This window comes from Gopherus evgoodei, chromosome 5 (genome assembly GCF_007399415.2).
Source record: "Gopherus evgoodei ecotype Sinaloan lineage chromosome 5, rGopEvg1_v1.p, whole genome shotgun sequence".
Taxonomy (NCBI): Eukaryota; Metazoa; Chordata; order Testudines; family Testudinidae; genus Gopherus; species Gopherus evgoodei.
This window is the reverse complement of record NC_044326.1, coordinates 54,754,978-54,778,409: the sequence shown is the minus strand read 5'-3', so window position 1 is coordinate 54,778,409 and position 23,432 is coordinate 54,754,978. Positions and strand designations below refer to the sequence as shown.

The window sequence follows — 23,432 nt, the reverse complement described above, 5'->3', positions numbered from 1 at the left end:
TATCTCTTAACTGAGTATCATTTTAAAGTATACACACAAATAACATGAATACTAGCACTTATCACAGACGAACACTTTTACAAAATGTATAGCTTTTCATAACCCATTTGTGCTTTTAAAATGATTGCCCTCTTCAATTTGAAGAAGGAAAATGAATTGTCTTTTGTAGAAAAACAATAGCTTTTGCACTTATAAATATTCACATCTACTCAAAAAAGGCAAAACGACATTTATCAAATATTGTATTTTTGTGTTCCATCAAAAATAAGTTTGTTCAATTGTAATATGTTTTTTATTGCAGGTGTCAGTTTAAATTACACATTTTAAGAGTTAAAATAGCAGCCATTATCAGTCAATTCAGACTGACAATGTTAAATATTAAGTTAAACAGAAGGAAACTGGGCATCTTTCCTCTTCTGATCAAGATATCTCAAAGTACAGTTAAGGACAGCTTGGTGACCTAGGAACCAATTGAAGTCAGTGGGAGTTTTAGGCTTTAATGGAACCAGAATTTTAATTCTAGAACTTTCTATTACCAAACAGAAGACACAAATCCAAACTTCACTTTTTTTCCTGTTAAGGGCCAAATCCTGCAGTTCTGACATCAATGACAGTTTTATCTTAGTAAGTAGTATAGGAATTGTATTTATTTAATGTTAATTATGAGCTTCGCTATGGCATTAACCATTTGTTTGAACACATTAAGCTATGATCCTGAGCAAATAAGCACTGGGATCACGTGGTTTTTTTTGGAAATGTCATGTTTCTCACGATAAGAGAGAATCATAGGATGAGATTCACAAAGGGACTTGGGTGTTGCAATGCTGAGAGTCAGCATGCCTAACTTTTAGGTGCCTAGAAAATCTCAAGAACATCACTGCAGTCCACAAAGCTGTTAGACAGGTAGGCTCCCTATACAATGCATGGAGAGAAATAGGCACCTAAGAATGCATATAAAAAGCCAGCATGCTAGCCAATGGGAGATGCCAACCACAGTAGGTGAGCTAAGTACCTGCCCGCAACAGGGCTTATCTCTGCTAGTGATTAACAAATAGGAATCACTGTCCTGGAGTCAGGTCGCTTACGCACCTAAGGAAAGTCTTTCAGGAATGAGTTTGGAGCCTGCCTCACTCGGTACTAAACAGCAGGAGGAGGAGCTGGTGGTGGTGCTACCTGTAACTTTTACCCAGTGGTTAGCGCACAGGCCTGGAAAGTAGGAGACACCCAGGTTCAATTCCACCCTTTCTTCCAGAGGGGGAGAAAAAATTTAACCATGTGTGTCCCACCTCGAAGGAGAGTGCACTGACCACAGAGATATGGTATATTCTGAGGTGTGGCTTCCTCTGTCTTTCCTGTTGGCGCTGTTCCATTGTGGATAAATAATGAAAAAGTGGTAGGACCTGAAGACTCCCACTTCTAGGGCAGATGCCCTGATCACTGGGGTACAGAATCAATCTCAGTCTCTCTCCAGCCCAATGACAGTTCCACTGTGGAGAAATACTTAAAAAATCATTGGGCTAGAGAGAGAGCATGGGTGAAAATGACAATGAACAGAAACTGTACAATAAGAAAAACCATGGAGGTCAGTCTATTTAGATAAATTTTAGCAAAAGAATATATATAATATATTATTAAACTTTATATCTGAGGCAGTTACATATAAAACATTTACACTTTTACTTCCATCAGGGTCTGTGATTGAACAAGCTAAAAGCTATGAATTTACCTATTGTAGAATGGGTAACATTTCAAAAGCATTACAGTAGTTTTGCTCTTGTTAAAACTTCTCTTATATGCAGTATCTCAAGTTCTTTACTGAGTAATTAGTCAGACATCTTAATTACCAAAGTCAAATTATAACATTCAGTTAAACTGCTGCAAATACAGAGGGACAGTCAATGAAGCCAATGGAACTATGCCATTTTACACCAGCTGAGGATGTGGCCTAGAGTAACTTCACTGACCAAATGTAGAATTTGGTCCTAAACCCACAGTGATGACATATGCAAACAGAGCCATCATTATGGCTCAGTCCTGCTCCCACTGATGTCAATTACAGTTTTGGTGCTGAATTCAGTGCCTCAAAGTCAGAATCTGATACCCCTACCCCTGCTAAGTAGCAGCTTACTCCATAAGTAGTCCCAGCTAAATCAATCACATTACTTAAGGAGTAAAGTACTGCTCACTATAACAGTGGGCTAATCTAGTATAATGTGAGTGTGATTGGATGCTGTGCTCAGCAAGAAAATTTACCACAGAGTGTAGGTAGTATTTTACTGAGGGTACATCTCTACTACAAGCACCATAGTGGCAAAGCCACAGTGCTGCAGCTATGCCGCTGTAATATAGACACTTACTACAGTGACAGAAGAGATTTTTCTATCACTATTGTAAATCCAATCCCTTGAGCTGTGCTAGGTAGGGTTGTGGAATAATTCTTCCACTAGCTGCGTTTACAGTGGGGGTTGGGTCGACTTCACTGCAATTGCACTGGGTATGAAATGTTTCACAACCCTGAGCAATATAGCTAGTTTGACCTAAGTTTTAGGTGTAGATCAGACCTAAAAGAGGGAAATCTGCCCAAGACATCAGAGTTATCCTCTGGTCCTTTGAAAAATGATTCTTTAGAGGCATCAGAGACCTTTTAATGTCCCATTTAAAATATGGAAGACGTATGTTAAGGATTTTTCTATTTGATTCATAATGTTTTATTCACATACTTGACTCATATCTTCTACATTTCTTAGGATATCTTTAAGAAAGTATATATTGTCATTATGTATATAAGCTGATCCAATACTATAGATAAATCTGTCTTTTAAACTAAGCAGAGATGCACTAGAATTATACTAGTTTTACATAGTGCTTCCATGTTTATCTCAAAAATATGCACACCTCAAATCCATTTGATTTTCTGTACTCTTTGTAAATAACAGTTATTAAAATTAGTCTCAGTGAACAGTATTTACAGATAAGCAAAACTTTTAAAACTTTAGAAAATAAATTAATGTATTTGTGATAGAGAATACAGAAGACTCAGTCTCAACCCGTTAGCTCTGAGGCATAAACTAGATCAGCGGTTCTCAAACTGTGGGTAATGACCCAGTTTTAACAGGGTCACAAGGGCTGCCTTAGATTTGCTGGAGCCAGGGGCTGAAGCCAAAGCCCGAGCCCCACTGTCTGGGGCCAAAGCCTGAAGGCTTCAGCCTTGATCAGTGGGGCTGAGATTACAGGCCCCCTGCCTGTGGCTGCTGCCCTTGGGCTTTGACTTCCCTCTCTCCCACCCCATGGCAGTGGGGCTTTGGCCCCCAAACCCAGGGTGAAAGGGATCGGGTGAGCTCAGGCTTCGGTCCGCCCTCCTGGGGTCATGTAGTAATTTTTGTTGTCAGAAGGCGGTCATGGTGCAATGAAGTTTGAGAACTCCTGAACTAGATTGTTAAAAAAAACAAACCAAAATCTTGAACAAATGCAGCTGTCCCATTTGCTTCAGAATGCTAAGCACAAAGCACAGAATATTCATGGCTTGATCATGCAAACATTTATGCCTATGAGTAGCCCATCTTGAAGACCACAATTCATCAAAGTATTTAAACATGTGCTTAACTTAAAGCATGTATCCAAATTGGAACTTAGGCACATGTTTAAAGTTAAGCATGTCCTTAAGTTATTTGCTGAAGAAGCATGGACTGCTGAATCAGGACCCTACTGAGTAAAATTAACACACATGCTTAAGTGTTTGCATTACCAAGCTTTACGTTTACATTGAGCAAATATTTCTCATAAAAGATGCCCTGATCCTTATCTTACAAAAATGTTTTGTTTATTTTTCAATACAAAAGTACATTTAAAAACTGAATCGTTTGCTAAAAGCAATATAAAACTCTTAAAAGCCTATCTTTGACAACACGTAAGTGTTGTTTGCCTTTTACATTCTTATACACAGTATTTATAGATACATACAAAATGAAATCAGAAATGGATGGAACACAACTACATGAGACTCAAATTCCATTTTATATTGCACAATTACAACACCACCACAGAACACCTTCAAGGAGCAGTGTTCAAAGTTTTCAATTTTCAAAGTTTTGTTTTATTTGCTGAGTTTGCAGTTATTTTGCTATTTTCTCTGCAATAATGCACCAGTTTCCATGATCATAGCAAGAACTAATAATATGAAGCTCAGGCACATTCTCCTCCAGTAAACAACATAGCTCTCCTTCCCGAAAAACATGATAATAACGCATGAAGGCTTTTGTATCCAATATGCCAACAACCTGGTCCTCAACAGCCATTGCTTCATCCAAAATAGAATCAGTGGAGTCAGTTGTTGAAGTTCTTTGAAAGTGTTTGCTAGTGATACACTTACCATCTTCATCTCTACTATAAGTACATTTGTTGTCCCCGTCTTCCACAGGACCATTCAGAAACGATGTTTCTTCATTCTTGCTCTGAACTACTCCATAGTGTTCTTCATTTAAATCCCTTATTACACCGGAGGCTATCATCCACTGTGGTCTTTTGACAGTCGCATTTTCCATAAACACTTCATCATCATCTAAACTTTGCTCTTTTAATAATGGCCCACAGTGACCTAAGTCTAAACTGCAGTGTCTTGACGGTTGAATGGATATGGTACTGTTTGCCCATCCTCCTACATTCTTCAGAGATTTCACCTTCTCAGTTTTCTTTCTTAAGGTTGATTCATCAAGGGATCTGGAGAAAAACCATGAACGAAAAGATTTCCCTAGAGCTCTGCAGAATCGATTTTCTTCTTCTTCAGACATTTTCATGCAGCAGGTTTTGGGTAAGCAATGGTCTGTACTGTGGGAAGTTTTTGTATCAAGTTCCTGTTTAAGATTAATTGGGTAGCTGCATTCAGAGCCTACTAGTTGCTGTGGGTGTTTTTTTACAGTGTGTTCAAGATCACTCTTATGTCCAAACTGATTTGATTCTGAAAGAAGCCGGGAGCACAAGTCCCTATTCCATGGAACAAATACATCTTGTTTTTCAAAGCGACGATTTTTTTGTTCCATAGCCCAAACATAAATCATGATCTGACCTCCAGGTATCAACACCCTTGCCATTTCTTTTATTGCTTTGATTCTTCTTTGTTTAGTTGAGAAATGGTGAATCACTGTGAAGGAAGGAAAGGCATTTCAACTTAAATATTGCTACTGTTTTTTAAAATAATCTTCAGTAAATTTAGTGCCCATGAAAGATTTCAACTGACATTGCTGGAAACATAAATCCTTCATCTAGCCACAGAACAAGTACAGCAGAAGGTAATAACAGTACAAACCTTCTCCACACTTTCCTAACAATGTGCCTTAACTACAGCTAGTCAGAAAACTTTGATAGAATCACTTTCCATCAGAAAATGCAGTTCCATCGAAATAGAAATAATTGGTAAAATCATGTCAATTTTGCAGAAATTTCACTTTGGAGAAAAACTGAAAAAATTCCAACAATGTCAAAAACTCAACGTTTTCAAAATGAAACATTTTGATTTTTGAATTAATTTTTGTTTTAAACTTTTTTATATTGTACTATAACATTTTAAATCAAAATCAAAACAAAACTTGTCACTAGCCACAATCCAGAACAAGAATTTTTTTCAGAATTTTCCTTTGTGAAGAATTTAGAAATTTTACAGGTTTGTTCCAATTTGAAACAAAGCCAAATTGTGAGGTCTCAAAATACTTCATGAAACGGAATTTCCATCCTCTGCCCAGATCTCAACGTAATCATGTCCTGAATGGAGCACTTCTAGCCACGAGTGGCTAGTTGAGACTCCCCGGCCCAATCAACCACTGGATTTCTGATTAATTAAATTAAACTATCTCAAATATGCAAATTGTTTGGAGGATGATAACCAAAGATGACTGAATACTAAACTAATATCACTTTAGAATAATATGTTTTAATTTAGATACATTTAAAATATGTCTATCCAAACCTCCAGGTGGATATATAATATATTAATGAAAAATCTGTACAATATATGAATTGGACTAGTGTACAAAACTAAAAACATGCTAACTCCTCTCCATGAACTGAATTGCCCATTGAGTCTACTCTCCTTTTTACAGAAGATGCCTGGGAGAACCAACAAGCTTTGCAATATGACCTGAAAGCCACCATTTCCAGGCTTTGGTTGAATAAGGAAAGGAAGTTGTGAGCACATCATTGAGAATGCCTTACCCTAATTTGAACAAGGGCTCTCTTGGCACAAGAACCTGACCTGTTCACATCTGCTAACATATCACACAGTATAAGAGACAGATTGAGGTAGGCAAAGACCCAGACCACTTGGGGATTTACACATAAAAGCCAACACCTTAAATTTCATCCAGAAATCAGCTGTTCACAGAGTACAGGAGTAATGTGCTTCTTATTGAGTTGCCAAATTCTGAACTAACCACAATTTCTGACTGGTTTTAAGGTGTAGCCCCATATAAAGCACACTGCAATCATCATATGTGCATCTCACCCCAGTTAGTTGTATCTTAATTTGTCAAAAAGCATGGTTAAGATGTGCAAATGAGTGTGCAACCTTCTTGCCAAGTGCTAATGATAAAACCCTACTGACGTTAACTGGACAACTAGGAGCAGCTGAGGACTCAATATTATACCTAGTAACAAACAGTGAACATGGTCCCTCAATAAGGCGTTCTACTATTCCTCCCCCCACCTTGTCAATACTGTCTCACTCTGATGTAGATCAAGGCTCAACCAGCTCAGTTTCTTAGACACTGAGATCAGATGAGACAGAGACATAGAGCAGAGTGAATGTCTCATACTGAACACACTTCAGGTAAATGTTATCAAAGGCAACTGACAGAACTGAAAAAATCAGGATGGATATTTGATCTTTGTCTATCACCAGGAACAGATAATCAGCCAACACAATCTGTGCAGTCCCTGTCTGAAAGAGATTCAGGTAATGGGTCAAATTCTCTTCCTGGCTAAAATGGCATAATCCCCTTGGTGGTCACATAGCCAAACATGTTTTGTCAATGGGATTCTGCCAGTGTCAGCCAGAAGAGAATTTGACCCATTACACAAATCTTTTCCAGTCTCCAAAAATGGAAGGAAAAACAGTTAGTCTGGAATTGGATGAACATGAGTACACCAAATCTCAGAGCATCTAGGCTTAAAATTCATTATTGTTATCTGTACAAAAATGTGATTAGCACATTTATTCGTGACAGGATAACAACTGACATAAATATTATATAAGCAGGCAGCTCTTTGAGATAGATTTGCTATCAGTGGGATTATGCCAGGGTAGCAGAGAGTTGAATCTGGCCTACTGTCTTATAAGTAGGAAAATGAAAGCAAAGAGGTAAATCTTGTTAGCATGTTAGTCAGTCTCTTGTCCTCTACGCTTCTGAGCATATTGAAGCAATGCATTTTACTCACAGCATATGGAGTAATTTCTTGGTGGTAATGTAAGACATGTCTACACTGCAATTAAACACCTGCAGCTGGTCCATTTCAGCTGACTTGGGCTGACAGGATCCCAGAGCCTGGGCTACAGTCTGAGTCGGAACATCTACGCTGCAATTAAACAGCCCTTTAGCCTGAGTGCTGTGAGCCTGAGTAAACTGATCTAGGTCAGCCATGGGTGTATAAGTACAGTATAGACATATCCACAGAGTGATCAACTTGGGTGTTCCAGTTCCTGGAGTCTGGTCTGAGCCTCTAGGGGTCCTCCCAAAGGGCTACAACTAAGATGGCTACCAAAGCCCTCTGATACCATTCCCAGAATGCTTTGAGTCAGGGTTGGTACAGAAGGAGCTAAAAAACCCTGCTGGAGCCAAGTATGGAGGCATGGGGTAATCTGGACAAGCAGTCCAGGGGACCAACGGCACATCAGGACTGCATAGTGCCGAGCAAGTTAATGGGGGAAAGGGAAGCCTGCCCCCCAAAAAGAGAGGGCATTTTGATTTTGGATGGGAAGCTAAGGGAGAGACAGCACAGCTTATGGAGTTCCTGCTAAATTTTCTCTTCCTCCAAACAGTTTTTGTACTGTTCTGAGACACTAGCTGCATGGATCAGGTAGCTCTAGCATAGCAGTGCCCAGCATATAGGTAGATAGATGGGAGAGGGAGAGAGGGAGAGCTCTGAAGCTGGCATCAGCTACCAAAAGCCAACCAAGACCCAAGGACAATTCCAAACCAGGGAACCACTGAGCCCTAGGAAGTCAGGAGAGGGCTCTGCCACAACTAGGGATGAAGAACAAGTAAAGTGATTTTTGTTTAAACTGGGCAACACACACTACAGCACCTGCACACCCCATCTGAGGACTCACAACCTCAGCCACCATCCACCTCAGGTAAGCGTTAGGGAGGAGTTTGTGAGCATTAGGAGATGAGGAATTGGCTTATTTATAAACGCTGGTTAATTATTAGTTAACCTTAATCACTTTCTTCCCCAGATCCTATTTTCCTCTTCCCAATAAAGTTCTCTCCTTTGTTATGCTGTTATTTTGGGGTATTATTCCTTTTGCTGGGGTTTGTTTTAGTTACTTTATTGTCCCCTGTGTTCTGGGTTTTACCCTTCTTGTCAGCTTGTAGTATCATCATGGATTTCTCAAGGGGCAGCACCCTTTTTCTCAAGCATGGGGAGAAATCACTCTGAGTGGAGACACCAGGCATCAAGAAAGGAACCCAAGACCCAGCTAGCAAAAGCAAAGGAAAAAGCCACTCCCAATATTAGTGATATCAAGCACCTGGGAGAGAAGAGGAAGGAAACTTAAGATATGCTTTGGAGGAGAGGGCTACAGTTTTTTTTCCCATATTTCATTATTTTGATATAAGAACCTGTCAGCAGCTGTGTGGTGGTAATATGGCACACTACAATACCATTGTAGGTTAGTACTAAAAACATTGTAAAATAAATCCAGGGAAGAATATTGTTAAAAATATCATCCAAAATGCCCTTCCCTCATCTGTTCCTCTTATATTTATATATACAAGAGGACATGGGCAATACATTCAAAAATGAAACTCAACAGGACTTAGGCATCTAAGTTCCTTAGGTGGTTTTGAACTTTTACCCCATGTCTGCTCCAGAAAAAATGCATATTCTTAACACATGCTAGTTAAGGTGAGTTGTAGATTTGACATGTTGTTGGTCAAGGTAGACCCGAGGAATCCGGGAAAGAGTTTGCCTTGACTAGCTACATGTTTTAAAATTACAGCTTGACTTGCTTACACTAGGATTTTAACACACATTAGTTAACACACATTAAAAACAAAACTTTATTCCTAGTATGTACAAGGCCACAAAAATAAATGGTAGTCAATGTCATTGTTATGAAATTAAACTGAACACATCTTCGTTCTCAAGTTTCCTATCATGAAACTCCATTTTATAAGATTTAAAAGAAAACTGCGTGGTTTAAAAATAACCATGACAATGAGATGTAAGAAGCAACTGAAAAAACTATCCAAAATATTTCATGTTTATTTTGGAACTGAACAAACATTCTACTGTATTCTCTTACCTCCGATGGAGATGATTGCATTGAAGCACTGATCCCTAAGGGGAAGATTAAGGTTGTCACATACCGAGACTTCACAGCCTTTCTTCCTTGCAATATTTATCAAAGGTTCGCAGTAATCACAGCCCAGATTAAACACCTGACTGTTGATATTGAGATACTTTCCAGTCCCACATCCTACAAAACAATAAGCTTTATTACACAGGAAGCAACCTATTATGAAATTCCTTCACCCTATCTCTCATCCCTCATGGAAAAGTGAAAACACTTTGTGCCAAAATAGTCTTGTAAATCTTTTAATTTTAAAACTATCCTAGAAAATGCAATGATCCTGCTTCATTCCCACTGAAATCATTTTGTCTCTGTAAAATTATATATTAACATCATCAGACATGTAATGACATTTATAACAGCAACATGAAAGCTTTGTAAATTCATGGCACAGTGGTACAGATCATCAATAAATCATGAACAAAATTAAAGGCCAAAATTCTCCTCTTCAATCCACAATGTATATATTTACTCAGGATACAAAGTTTCTTCTGATGTCAATGGAAATACTGCACATGCAACTACACCATAAAAACTAGACCGTGCAATGGATTTCTCTTTGGATGGGCTGGGGAGGTAGAGGAAAAAGGAATCCTCCCCCAACAACCCATGGACTACTCTGCAGCACAGCTGCTACTGCACACATCCCTAATGCAGCCCCTTCATGAGGAGTGAGGGAGCAAACAGGAGGATCAATGAAGTAGTGGCTCCTTCAGCCCTGTCCCTGATCTCCGCCCTGTAGCCATTGTTGAGTAAGCTCCATGCCATATGTGCCACCCTCCAGGAACCTAGGAATATTGCCCTGCATGTTGTGCAACAGTTCTACTGCCAGTGAGATCTCTGTGGTTGCAGAGGAGATGGCAGGATTTGCCCCAGACTGCTGAATACGGATCTGCAGCACAGATGAGAGAGGACAATTTTAACTTCCAAACACAGACTTGAAAATGACCAAAGTTCAATGGTTTCTATGCAACGGAGAACTATTTCAGTGTTACAGGCACATCCTCTTTCTGTTATTGTTTCAACAACTTCACATTTGTATGTGTAATTGGCATCTATACAATGTGTCTTCTACCTGCAAGTATGGTAAGAAATATTTAAGGATCAGTGCTGTTCTAAATTCAGAGTGCTCTTCAATATCATATGCATTACAGGCACTTTTCAAAATTAGATTAAGAAACATTCAGCACAGTTATGGGTCAGTGGTACAGAACAGTATCTGAAAGTTTACACCCTAAAGGCAGGGGAACAGCTAGGCAAAGAGAACCATTTTATTCTTAGTAATTAAATTTAAAGGCCTGAGTTATTTTTAGAAACAGCACTGCAGCTTGCAGCCCTGCTGCTTTCATTGATGATAATGTGCAACATTATCTACAAAGACAGCACAGGAACTGTGAGAGAACAGCAGAACACTCAAAGTGGTAAAAAAGAGCACATTGCTAGAGCAAAAATCCAGCATTATTCCTAAGAATAATGCTCAAGAGAAATGAAAGAGACTAATATATTAAAGCAGTTCAAAGAAAATATGAGATGAAAAATTAAGATATGCATGTTAATAAGAGAGGGGGAGTTGTTAAATCAGAACAAAAGTATAACTGATTATTGTTAGTAGCATGAACACTCGATTAAAATGTAAATTGTGTGTATATTGATTAAAATGTTTTAATTCAGTTAATTGAAAGGCAGTTTTTGCAGAAGAGTTTTTATAATCTCAGTGCATACTCTGGAATAAGGGAACCAAAAATACTGTTGTGCTACCAACAAATGTTTCTATTGTAATAATTGCAAGCCTGACTAGTGGAAAGTGGGTGTAGGTTCATGAATTGCTACAATGACTTGTTATATAAAATTGTTTAAGAAAAGCTCTAAGAAGGAGAAGAAAGACTGAATTACTTTAAACAGAAAATGTTTACTGATACCAGTCAACTACTTTGTTAAGATTATGACTCGTAAAAAATAGGAATAAGGGACAGGAAATCAATGGACCAAAATTGGTGCTTCAGAAATTAGGCCTTATTGTTAGGCAAAATAATTAGAGGACGGCCCAATCCACCCGTCGCCCTTAAATAGAGGCTTGAAGGAGAAAAAGGAACTTTTACCATCACAGCAGGTGCAGCAGCAGGATTGTTGCCATGACATCAGACCTTAATAGTCTGTGGGGAAGGTGGACCATCATCACTTCATCAGTGAGGATCCCAGCCTAATACATAATAATAGAGATCCCACTCTGTCTCCCCTCCCTCATGTGTCCCTTTCCGTCCCCCATTATCTTCCTCCTGTCCTACCTCTCAGTCTCTCGGCTTTTCGCCTGACCCTGAAATCAACTGTATTGCACAGCATCAGCATGGCGAGATAAGATGGCCAATCCAGTTCTGCTCAGCCTGAGAAGGACCAGTGAAGCTGAGATGATGTCCCTGATCAGAAAGGCGAGCCAGGATACAGAACAACAGCTGTCATGGCTGATCAACCAGCCCAATGCGTCTATCAGTGACTGAGCAGTCACCCTATATCCTAAGAACCTCAACAAAAGCTATATTTCCCCTTGTGTCTCAGTTTTTTTGAAAGTGGGATGGTGACTATCATTCCCAATTAAGATTTGAACAACAGAACTAACTTTCTTCCCCACCAAGAAGGACTATTTGGCAGAATAAAAGACTCTAACCCTATATTCACCCTCTTTAAAAGAGCATTTGATAGGTTTCAGGTTTGTTTTGCAGCATCACTCAGTTTCAGTTTTAATGTTTTTTGCCTTGTTTTGTTTCTTTTCCTTTTGTGTGTTTTTATTGGTATGTTTCTAACCTTTGGCATGAATTTTATAGTATGTTTGCCAGGGTACTAAGCAGGCTGAGGTCTCTATATATGAACCAAACCATGAAACTTCTTTAACACTGATTAATGTTAAACAGTGACAGGGTCATGTTAATACCTTTGACTCTTTAGGCCCTTTATTCCATCTAAATTGATTCAACGGTTCTTAGTTCCACATTAGAATGAAACTTAATATTGCTAACCCCTCTAGCGCCCCATGATACTGTATGTACATGGTATTAATTTGTAATAGCATTTAGTAATAAGGCAATACGTGGGCAGTTTCTTTTTATGAAACTGTAGTACAATCGGCCACCTCACATGCACTCCTCATAGCTGGGATGCCTCTGCAGTGCCCTGCCTCAGTTTACCTCTTGGTTCCTCAATAAACTTAAAAAGAGGCTTTCACAAGTCTAGTAACAGTCTTTCTTGGGGTCTGATTTTCTTAACAAAGCTCCAAAACAAACCCAAGAACTCTTAAGCAAGGCACCCCCTCCCCCCCAAGGTATTATCTCTTACTGCTCTCTAAGACACTGGAAAAAACACAAGCCCTGCCGTCCCTTCTTTGTCTCTCCCAGGGAAAAACAAAACTTCCAGCTGCGTCTTTGTACCCAGCCACAACTCCCTTCCTTTTAGATCACTGCAGGAGCGACTCTCTTCCTGCAACTTTACTCTGTCATCCCTCTTGGCTACTCACAGGTCTCTGTGTTTCTACCCCCTCAGAGCCTGGTTCAGTCACATGACCACTTGTCATACGCCTTGATTCATACTCTCCACCTGGGGAAGTAAATAGCTAGGTCACAGGTGGGCTGAGACCTATCTCCCTTTAGCAGGGCCAGCCACCATGTGACAGAAGCAATAATCAATTCCTAGGTAAACAAATTACAAGGTCAAACGCTGAGTAAGTTACCCTGATGAGGGAACAATATGAGGATCATGGACCAAGGGGCATCCCATCCTACTATCATTAATATGCTATGCGTAAAACAAACAAAAAAAGTTTTTTAACAAAAAATGTCATGTTAAATAAAGAGGATTTCAGCATTCTAGGCTTTCAATCAACATATCTACTCTCAAAAGCACTCAAATATTTAAAAGAAGAAGAAAAAATGAATACATAAAAGTACTCTGAGATCTCTGTGATTAGGACCAGTTTAAAAAAAGTTAACTCCACCACCAGCTCCTTTCCCAGTTTTCCCTGACACCACTGATTAGTTATGCATCTCAAGAGAACTCACATCAGGTGAATTGCTCATAAATATGCTCAGGACAGACAGAAATACTGATCTGTTCATCTGGAAACTATATTCTTAGTATCTTAACTGGTGGATTTGTGTGGCACTGATGCCAGATCCTCTAAGGTAGTTAGTCACCTAACTCCCACTGGCGCCTAACTACCTTTGAGAATCTGGACCTGACTCTGTAGCCTAATGTACAGGGCATCCTCTTTGGACAACCTGATGTCCAGGAGACACTAGAGCAAAGTAAAAAGTGTCCACAGGTTTAGTTTCAAGCTTTTGCAAGTGAAAAGACATTATAACTGAAAGTGTGCTGGCACAATGCAAAACAAAATAAAACCCTAAGCTTTACACAAGGCCTGGATCTTTTAGGCATCATAAGCCCTGGCTTGATTAAGATATACATAGAAGTACTCTGAGTACATCAGGCCAGGCTCAGGGGTATTATTATGCTTATTTTATAGACTCATAGACTCTAGGACTGGAAGGGACCTCGAGAGGTCATCGAGTCCAGTCCCCTGCCCTCATGGCAGGACCAAATACTGTCTAGACCATCCCTAATAGACATTTATCTAACCTACTCTTAAATATCTCCAGAGATGGAGATTCCACAACTTCCCTAGGCAATCTATTCCAGTGTTTAACTACCCTGACAGTTAGGAACTTTTTCCTAATGTCCAACCTAAATCTCCCTTGCTGCAGTTTAAGCCCATTGCTTCTTGTTCTATCATTGGAGGTTAAGGTGAACAAGTTTTCTCCCTCCTCCTGATGACACCCTTTTAGATACCTGAAAACTGCTATCATGTACCCTCTCAGTCTTCTCTTTTCCAAACTAAATAAACCCAATTCCTTCAGCCTTCCTTCATAGGTCATGTTCTCAAGACCTTTAATCATTTTTGTTGCTCTTCTCTGGACCCTTTCCAATTTCTCCACATCTTTCTTGAAATGCGGTGCCCAGAACTGGACACAATACTCCAGTTGAGGCCTAACCAGCGCAGAGTAAAGCGGAAGAATGACTTCTCGTGTCTTGTTTACAACACACCTGTTAAATTTGTAGGCATGTGCCTTCACTGTCAGGGGTACTGTAACCTGGAGCACAAGATCACAGCACCACTCAGGCTTCCCGCCATCAATAGTGTTGAATCATAGAATATCAGGGTTGGAAGGGACCTCAAAAGGTCATCTAGTCCAACCCCCTGCTCAAAGCAGGACCAATCCCCAGACAGATTTTTACCCCAGCTCCCTAAATGGATTGAAGTCACAATCCTGGGTTTAGCAGGTCAATGCTCAAACCACTGAGCTGTAGGGAGTGACTTGCCCAACCTAGCTGGGCTCCAGTCCCACTGTTGCTGCCACTGGCATCATTGCACTGGGACTGAGGTGACCTGCCAGGCAGACAGCCTGGAGGTATGAGCAGGGGTGGGGGTTAGCAATACTGCTCCCACCAGCAGTGGGGCTGGGAGAGGCAGGATTGGGCACGGCCGCCCTGTGGGGAGGGTTGCGACCTCACAAGCCTGGGCCCTCTCTGACATCCCCATTCCTTCCTTGGAGCCCCCATCCCCACACACATTGAATTGGGAGGCTACATCCGCCCCAGGTTTCCTCAGTTTGGGAAAGGCCGAAGGGCAATTTTTTGTATAGTGATTTGTTCCATTAAGTTTGAAATACTGAAAAGGTGAACTTCACACTGTTTTAGAAAACAAACAATATGCATTTTGGTAAAGGGTAGACATTCCTCTCAATTTGATTTTTGGGGACTGTATGTCCATTACCTCTTTTGCTGTTAAGAATATCCCTACACACTAGATTTCAAGGACAAGTATGATAAACATAATGTGTAAAACAAATGATGACATATGAATTTTTCATTCAATAAATACAGTAACTTACCTATATCAGCAATGAGACTGCCAGGCTTCTGCTCCAACAGAAACTGACGAACACGAGGCCATGCTTTGCTCTGCAGGTCATTAAAATAGGAGGCTGTGCTTTCATACACACTATGTACATGCTGATTTTCCAGCTGAGTAGCCTCATGTTCCATCCTGCATACAGCATAAGACATAATAGACAAATATGACATACAGAACACAAATTGTAGTAGCACAGATTGTAAATGTTTGTAGTATTTTACAAGTCATGCCTCTATAAATTCACATTTATAAAATTATAAAACTCATTTATAGAGTGCCTTTTCATCACATAGGGTCAGTTACTGTGCCACTGAAGTCAGTAGGAGTTTTGCCATTGACTTCAGTGGGTATAGGATTATGCCCAAAGAGCATCATGCAATAACATGTGTACTGGGATTCATACTTACAGGATAATTTCACCAATGAAATGCAGGCACACATGGGGTGGAACACGTCAGAGGTTTCACAATGCACAGCAACATTACGCAATAGTTTAGGGCACAAAGTGAAGAATACTCTCTCCAATTGAAATTACAGGTAAATTTAGGTAGGCAGAATGTAATAACCTGAACTGAAATTTGGCCAGGACATTAACACTAAAACACTTAAACCATGTTTAATGCCAATAGACCTCAGTCGTCAGCAGGCAGGATTGAACCCCTGGGGCCTCTGGAGCTTAGTGCCTGAGCCTCTACCACATGAGCTAAAAGCCAACTGGCTGTTAGCTCAGGCTGCATAGCAAACTCATTAATCTCTCTCAGTAAGTGGTCTTGGTGCCACTAGATGGGACAGAGCACCACTTACAGAGAGAGGTGTGGGGGTTACACATGCAAAAAAGGGAAATCTCTAATGATCTAGAGCTAGTTGGAGAATTTTCATCAAAACAAAGTTTTAACAAAAATTATGATTTTTTCCATTTTCTACCCAGTTTAGTAAGGATCTTAATACTATGACTCATCTCAAAGATGGCACTTTCAACAGCACAGTGCTCCTAAGGCCATGCTGGATGGGTACAGAGTCACAGAGAAGTACCTCCACTGAATCATCACCATTACTTTTTTGCAGTACCCTTGATTTTTCTTGATGTTCTCCAATCCAAGTATCCACCAGGCCATCATTCTTTATCTCCTGAGGTCTAATGAGATTACAGGCCAAGATGTTATGGTTGCAAGCATTTATATGGCATTCTTCATATTTACTCACGTTACTGATGGCCTGTTCAGGAATTACTCCTCCACATCAGAAAAACAGGACTCATTAATCATCTAGTATTTTTATCCAAGTAGTCAGCAGAAAACTAAAGCCTGTTTAGAGATCTCCCCTGAAGAATCAAGTAATATATTGTATAGATGAAAACACCAAAGTGATTCATTTGGTTGCATTTGAAAATGTCAGAAATCACACCTGACACTTGACATATAACACATTCCTCTGGATTTTCTTTGATTTTCAGATACTGTTTGTCTCTGGAATCATCTTCTACCTATCCTCTTTACTGTTGCAATAACTTATTAAAAGATAGGATTAAAACAGCAAAACAAAATGGTGTGTGTAATAATGTAAATTATGTAAGGCCCCGATCCTGCAACACTTTAAATGTGTATGTGAAAGTAGAATGAATTATATTGTAAAAATAAGAATGGATTAAAGAAATGTTGTCTGTACCTTTAAGCAGAAATAAGAAATGTTGAAATACAGGTGCCAGGAAAAGAAACATTAGGCATTAACAAGGGTGCTAATGGCAAAACATTAACAGAAGATCGGTAGTAGTTAGTAAGGAAATAAGATATGCATGCTAGCCCAGGTAAACTTATCAGATTCTGCTTCCTTTGTTATCTTGTTACGTGCTGCCCTTTTATCTGTATAAATAAGATAGTTTGTGTCTTGCATGGTGCTCACATTATCTGGGTGTTATTAGCAGAGCGCTGTGCTAATAAAACAGAGTGGTCTGACAAACTGTGAGTCCTGAGTCTAACTTTGACAATTTGGAGGTCCCACTGAGATGGCAACCGTCTTCAATGGAGCCGTGTGATTCCTGACCGTTTTTGTACGATGACCGTGGCAGCCGGCACCTGGGCATTTGGCCCAAGCGGTCCTCCACTAGAATGGAAAGGCGCACAACCATAGTGAAGTCTATGCCATCGAACCTGTTGGTTCCCACTCTGTTCTGGTAGGGATCCCAGGATCTGACATCAGGAATCTGGTCAGGTATTTATTTCTGTGTTTTGTCCGGACTGAGGACTGTCCTGTCTCTGTGTCTATCTGTCCTCCTGTGGAGTGTTTGAGTCTGGGTGCTGTCTCCGTCTGGGGATCGGCCGACCAAGGGGTTCCTGTCCCCGCGGTCTGAGTGAGTGGAATCTGCACAATCGCAGCCTCATCGCACTTTGGGTAAAACCCCTGGTGTGAAAGCAAGGGCGATTGAGGCAGTAGCCTGTGGGCTCCTCTTGTGTGTTGCACTGGGCATCGCTCTGACGAACCCGAATTTCCTTCTTGTGTGATTGGTGTGTGAAGTCCTCCTGTATGGGTAACCAGACGTCTAAGTCAGGACAGTTCCCTAAATGAACGCCGGCTCATTTTATGTATTTAGGATGGGTCCGGACTCCTGTAAAAAGGGTCCAGACTTCTGTAAATTTCTGGAAAAATGGTCTAGGCTAACTCAGGGGGATCCCAAAACTCAGTGGCCATTGTTAAAATCTTGGAACAAAGACCGAGTGCACATCTTAAAGGACAAACTCGGTCAACCTAAAACTAAATTGGCTAAAGGAGAGGCTAATTGTTTCATGCAGTGGTGGGAAAAGGCAAATCGTAGGTGGACAGAATCAAAACTTGCCTCTCTCAAATATTCAAATAATAAGTTAAAAGCTTTATTAAAAGCCTCCTCTCCCACCAGCAGACCGAGTGCTCCCCTTTACCCCGTTCTCCAAACCCCGGATCGATCCAACCCCCTTCATACTCCCATCTCATTGTAAAAAGAACAAAAAGCTCCTTGTTCTGTTCCCCTTTGTCTGCCTCAGAAACTGATTCTTTAGTGTTCCACTACCAATTCAGCAAGAGGAGGGACTCCTCAACTAGCCCCCACCCTTCCTGGTCCCTTTCCTTGAACACTTCTTTCAAAATTGTGAAGTGACCACAATAGCACTCACAAACGGTTCATTGGAAAAAAAGCAGGATCGGGCCCAGAAAAGCAGGCAAGCAACAGATAAAGAAACTGAAAAACAGGTTGGAAGCCCTAAGGGCATAGTGTCAGGAGTAAGAAAAGCAGTAAGTGCAGGCATGAATCCCTGGAAAAATACTTAAAATAGTTAAATTTGAGTTCATGAAGGTGTCATTTTGGGAGATAAACAAGTGATTTAAGGAAAAAGAGTGAAAAGTTAACTCTAGAGAGGCTGGAGAGAATTAAACTTTGTGAAAATGTTAAAAAGGACCATGTTAAAGAGGGAGAATTCTTGGTTTCTTTGCAGCCATTCTGAAGGAAAAATTGGCCGTTTTCCAAAAGAATGCTTGTAAATAATCCAAATATGTGTGCAGCTATGTAAAAACAAAGCAATGTAAAGGAATGTTAAGGAAAAGAAAATGTGTATGTATCTATTTGTCTGTGAAAATATGTAAAGTTCTAAGACTCTAAACCAGCACATCTGGTTTGTAAAAGTCCTGTTTTGTAGGTGTAAGATAAATTGGTTTTGGTTTTGGTTTTAATGCCACTAAAAATTCATTTGAGTCTTTGGGTATGGCTACATTTGGAATTTCAAAGCGCTGCCCCGGCAGCGCTGCGGGAGCGCTGCCGCGGCAGCGCTTTGAAGTGTGAGTGTAGTCAGAGCGGCAGCGCTGGGAGAGAGCTCTCCCAGCGCTGTATGTAAACCACATCCCTTACGGGTGTAGCGTGCAGCGCTGGGAGCCGCGCTCCCAGCGCTGCTGCCCTGATTACACTGACGCTTTACAGCGCTGTATCTTGCAGCGCTCAGGGGGGTGTTTTTTCACACCCCAGTTGCTGCGCTGTAAAGTGTGAGTGTAGCCAAGGCCTTTAATTCAAAGTTGCAAAACTGACAGACTTTTTTGCAAGACACAGGTAATTAGTGTTGTTTGACTTTGGGATTTAGCATTTAACCTTTAAGTGGTAACTTGATTCTTTACAAAATTTAAAATGTTTTTAAATAAAGACCAGGTCATGGCTGCAAAATAGGGCAGTCAAAATCAGGAGAATAGGTAGAGATTCTGGAGTCTTTTTGTTTGGTTGGTTGGTTGTTTTTTTGTAACAATAGCAGATAAGAACTGTAGTGAAAGTATAAGAAATTAACAGTGACCCTCTGAAGCAACAGCAGAGGTGAGGTGCACAAAACAAAAAGAAGCAATGTTAAAAAACACTGAGCCTTAAAATGGCTCTGTGTAATCAGACTGTCACTTTGATAAGGGTACATGAAAACTCAGTAAGAACAAGAAGTTACACCTTATGTAAAAATTGATATGGCTAATGTTTTAAAAAAGTTATAGTATAGAAGGAATGTGCATTTTCCCTAGGACATGTGCAGTGTATATTGTAGAAAGGGGTAAAAGAAATGCAAATGAAACGTGCTGCTGAATTAAAATCCTATTAGGGCTCCAAAAAGAGCCGCAATAGGCCGTGTTTTCTTGTTCAGATCCCTGTGGGTTAAGACAGAGTCTTTGAGCTCTGCTGATGGCTTTGAATCCAAAAGCCAAGCCTGTGCTGATGCAAATTACCTAACTGATAAAGGAAGGTGAGAACTGCCAGCACAAAAGAAATTGCCTAAATAAAAGACATGGTATAACAAGATTCCTTTAAGAGATTTGATGCTAAATGTTATTGTTAATATTAAATATTGAAATAAATTTAATGTTAGTAAGTACCCCTGTAACAACGTATAGTGTGTATGATTTTTGGAAAAATCCTTTAAAGTAATATGGTAATGATGCTTCTCAGCTATTACCTGTGAATAAACTTAAAGCTTAACACAGCAGGAAAAACATTACAAACTTGGTCTGCTATATAAGAGGAAAAACTTGAGGTACACCACCTCATGAATTTAATAACTAAACAGTGGAATAATTTCTGCATACCCCTTAAAAAAGTAGAAGCCGTTAAAACCTGGCCTGCCTATAAAACAAAACAAAACAAAAAAAAACACAGGAAAAGTCTGGCATAATTCCTCTGTTTTGACTGCAATAAGCAAGGGTCTTTGTAAAAGAACGGAATTTTTAACCAATAATCAATGCCACCCCAAAAGGGGTAGAAAAATGTTATTTTTGTCTTTCAGATAATCCAAAGTACTGTATAATGGGCTATGTGTATGGGTTAATTCTTGGGGAAAAGTGTTTTAAAAAGTGTTAGCAACCCACCAGAAGACAACTGTAAATGTAATGTAAGTACTGTGTTTACCAATAATCATATTTACTATTTGCCACAACAACAACAAAAAGTCTCAGCTTACTATAAGCACTGATTTAGCTGAGTTCTCTATCAGTCTTGGTATTGAATGGCAAACAGTTACCAATCATCTGTTAAAAGGTTAAAAGGTAACATAGTTCCTTAAAAAAGAAAAAAAAATCAATGTGGGAAACGGGACCATCCATATTATACACGCAAATCGGGACATGTTAAGAATTGCCACTGCAGAAAGACATAACAGCTTACCATTGGTATAACATATTTTCTGGATGGTCTCCCACAACTACTAGCATACTAATGTTACTACCCCTAATTGTTTTTGGTTTTAGATTGTATGCGTTTAATTGCAATGTTTAAAATGCGCTCTTGGATAAAACAAATATATGCAAAGCTAGAGCCACAGGCCCAAATCACCTCCCAGTATTTTCTATTACGCGGACTAAATAAGAAGTGAAACTAGCGATTAATAATCTTAGTGTCAAAAGGGGGATATGTAGGAGCAGGATTTTATAATGTCTCATAAGAATTAATGTATGATTTGATTTCATCCTGCTAGCCACCCTTTTTGAATAGCAGAAAGAAATGACCCTCTGGGACTATAAGATTTTGTTTTCCCATATGCATTACAAATTGGGCCCTCTCTTAACTCTGTGTTTTAAGATTTAGTTAGTAAGAGACAGGATTCTCTATTGTGTCTATGTTAAGTAAATTAGAGAAACATTGAAGGCCTGGGTCTCAATGTAAATTGTCTTGGTTATTGATTGTAAAACTTAGCAAGGTTTAATTTGCAATGCCATTTTGCTTGATATAAAATACCGCTGTTTGTATTCTCAATCTGTTTGTGTGAATGAGCAATGTATGCATCAGGAAAAGATAAGGTGCGAAGGCCATTGTTATAGCCAGAGTCAAGGAAGAAGTAATAAAGAGACTTAAAGAACCTCAAAGAATCACCAGGCACTGCTTACTACCCCGACGGCTGTTAAACTGTCTGGCATCTCAGAGTGGATACATGCTTCGCAGTGTAAGAATGCACCACCCCCAGTGAACCAATCATCATCTCAGGACCACGCAGAGTCAATTTTGACTCCAGAAGAAGACGCAGAGGAACAGCCTGCAATACCTTACAATCTACGTTCTCGTAAGGGTTGCCAGAAGCAGACAACTACATAAAGCAAGGCCCAACAAAAAGCAGTAGTGAGCCTAGCGCCTGCTGCCTGGTGGACATAAAACTGTGACTGCAGTTCCCTCAGTTGAGGTTGTCAGAACCAGAAGGGTCCTGCCTCCAACATGCGCCTCTAGTGGTGCCTGTTCCTTGGCTGTTGGTCTCTTAAGGTCTGGGGAGTCCACAATGACAATTCTTTTATCCAGCAGCAAGTGTGAATAGCTCAGATCCTTAATATTTCTAAATGCTGGGTCTGCAGCCACATCCCAGCCCACTCTCAAACTGGTGTTCCTGTCCTGGCTACCCATTCAATTCCCCAGACCTCACTGGAGGACCTTGTCCGTTTAACACAATATGGAACAGTAATGACACCTGGGAAGAGGCTATTGGCAGTTCCTTTATCCCACTTGGGAGAGTAATACACCAGCCAAAAAGGCTCCTGAGGTTACAAGCAGTAGTTAAGATAATGGCAAATAAAACTGGAGAAAGTTTAAGAGCCCTGGCCAAAGAAACAGGGGCAATCCGACAGGTGGCCCTCCAAAACCATCAGGCATTGGACATAGTGCTGGCGGCCAAAGGAGGGACCTGTGCTCTCACTGGAAAACAATGTTGTGTGTTTGTACCTGACAATACCAATGAGGTAATAGATCGCTCTAGCCACTTAAAACAAATCGCATATCTTCCCCATGAAGAGCCGAGTTCTTTATGGAAGTGGCTAAGTAACCTGTTCTGTTTCTCTGGCATAGGAAACTGGTTGTTTCAGGGAGCCCTGACTATCCTGTTTGGAATCCTAATAATTTTTTTATGTTTTCAGTTAGTCTCTTCTTGTATCCAAAATCGTGTAAGGCATGCACCCAGGTGACTGCCTCAAAACAGAGTGCTAATATGATGATTTTGAATATTGCTGATAAACAAAGAGATAAAGAACAGTTAATATATGGAACCCAGTAAAATGTTGGTCATGGCATGAGTTTGACCAAAAGGAGGAATTGTGAAAGTACAATAAATTATATTGTAAAAATAAGAATGGATTAAAGAAATGTTGTATGTATCTTTAAGCAGAAATAAGAAATGTTGAAATATAGGTGCCAGGAAAAGAAACATTAGGCATTAACAAGGGTGCTAATGGCAAAACATTAACAGAAGATCGGTAATAATTAAGTAAGGAAATAAGATATGCATGCTAGCCCAGGTAAACTTATCAGATTCTGCTTCCTTTGTTATCTTGCTACGTGCTCGCCCTTTTATCTGTATAAATAAGATAGTTTGTGTCTTGCATGGTGCTCACATTATCTGGATATTATTAGCAGAGCGCTGTGCTAATAAAACAGAGTGGTCTGACAAACTG

The 23,432-nt window shown here is 40.0% G+C and overlaps 1 protein-coding gene across 1 annotated transcript in view; it reads right to left on the bottom strand.

Moving 5' to 3' along the window:
- Positions 1 to 3,475: 3,475 nt before the first annotated feature.
- Positions 3,476 to 23,432, bottom strand: part of TRMT9B (tRNA methyltransferase 9B (putative)) — a 53,463-nt gene continuing 33,506 nt past the window's right edge. The window contains exons 2-5 of the mRNA XM_030565202.1: positions 16,554 to 16,656; positions 15,499 to 15,653; positions 9,515 to 9,688; positions 3,476 to 5,137 (exon numbers count right to left, since the gene is read on the bottom strand). Coding sequence (XP_030421062.1) covers positions 4,113 to 5,137; positions 9,515 to 9,688; positions 15,499 to 15,653; positions 16,554 to 16,639 — 1,440 coding nt within the window. The 5' untranslated portion in view covers positions 16,640 to 16,656 and the 3' untranslated portion in view covers positions 3,476 to 4,112. The remainder of the gene's footprint in view (positions 5,138 to 9,514; positions 9,689 to 15,498; positions 15,654 to 16,553; positions 16,657 to 23,432) is intronic.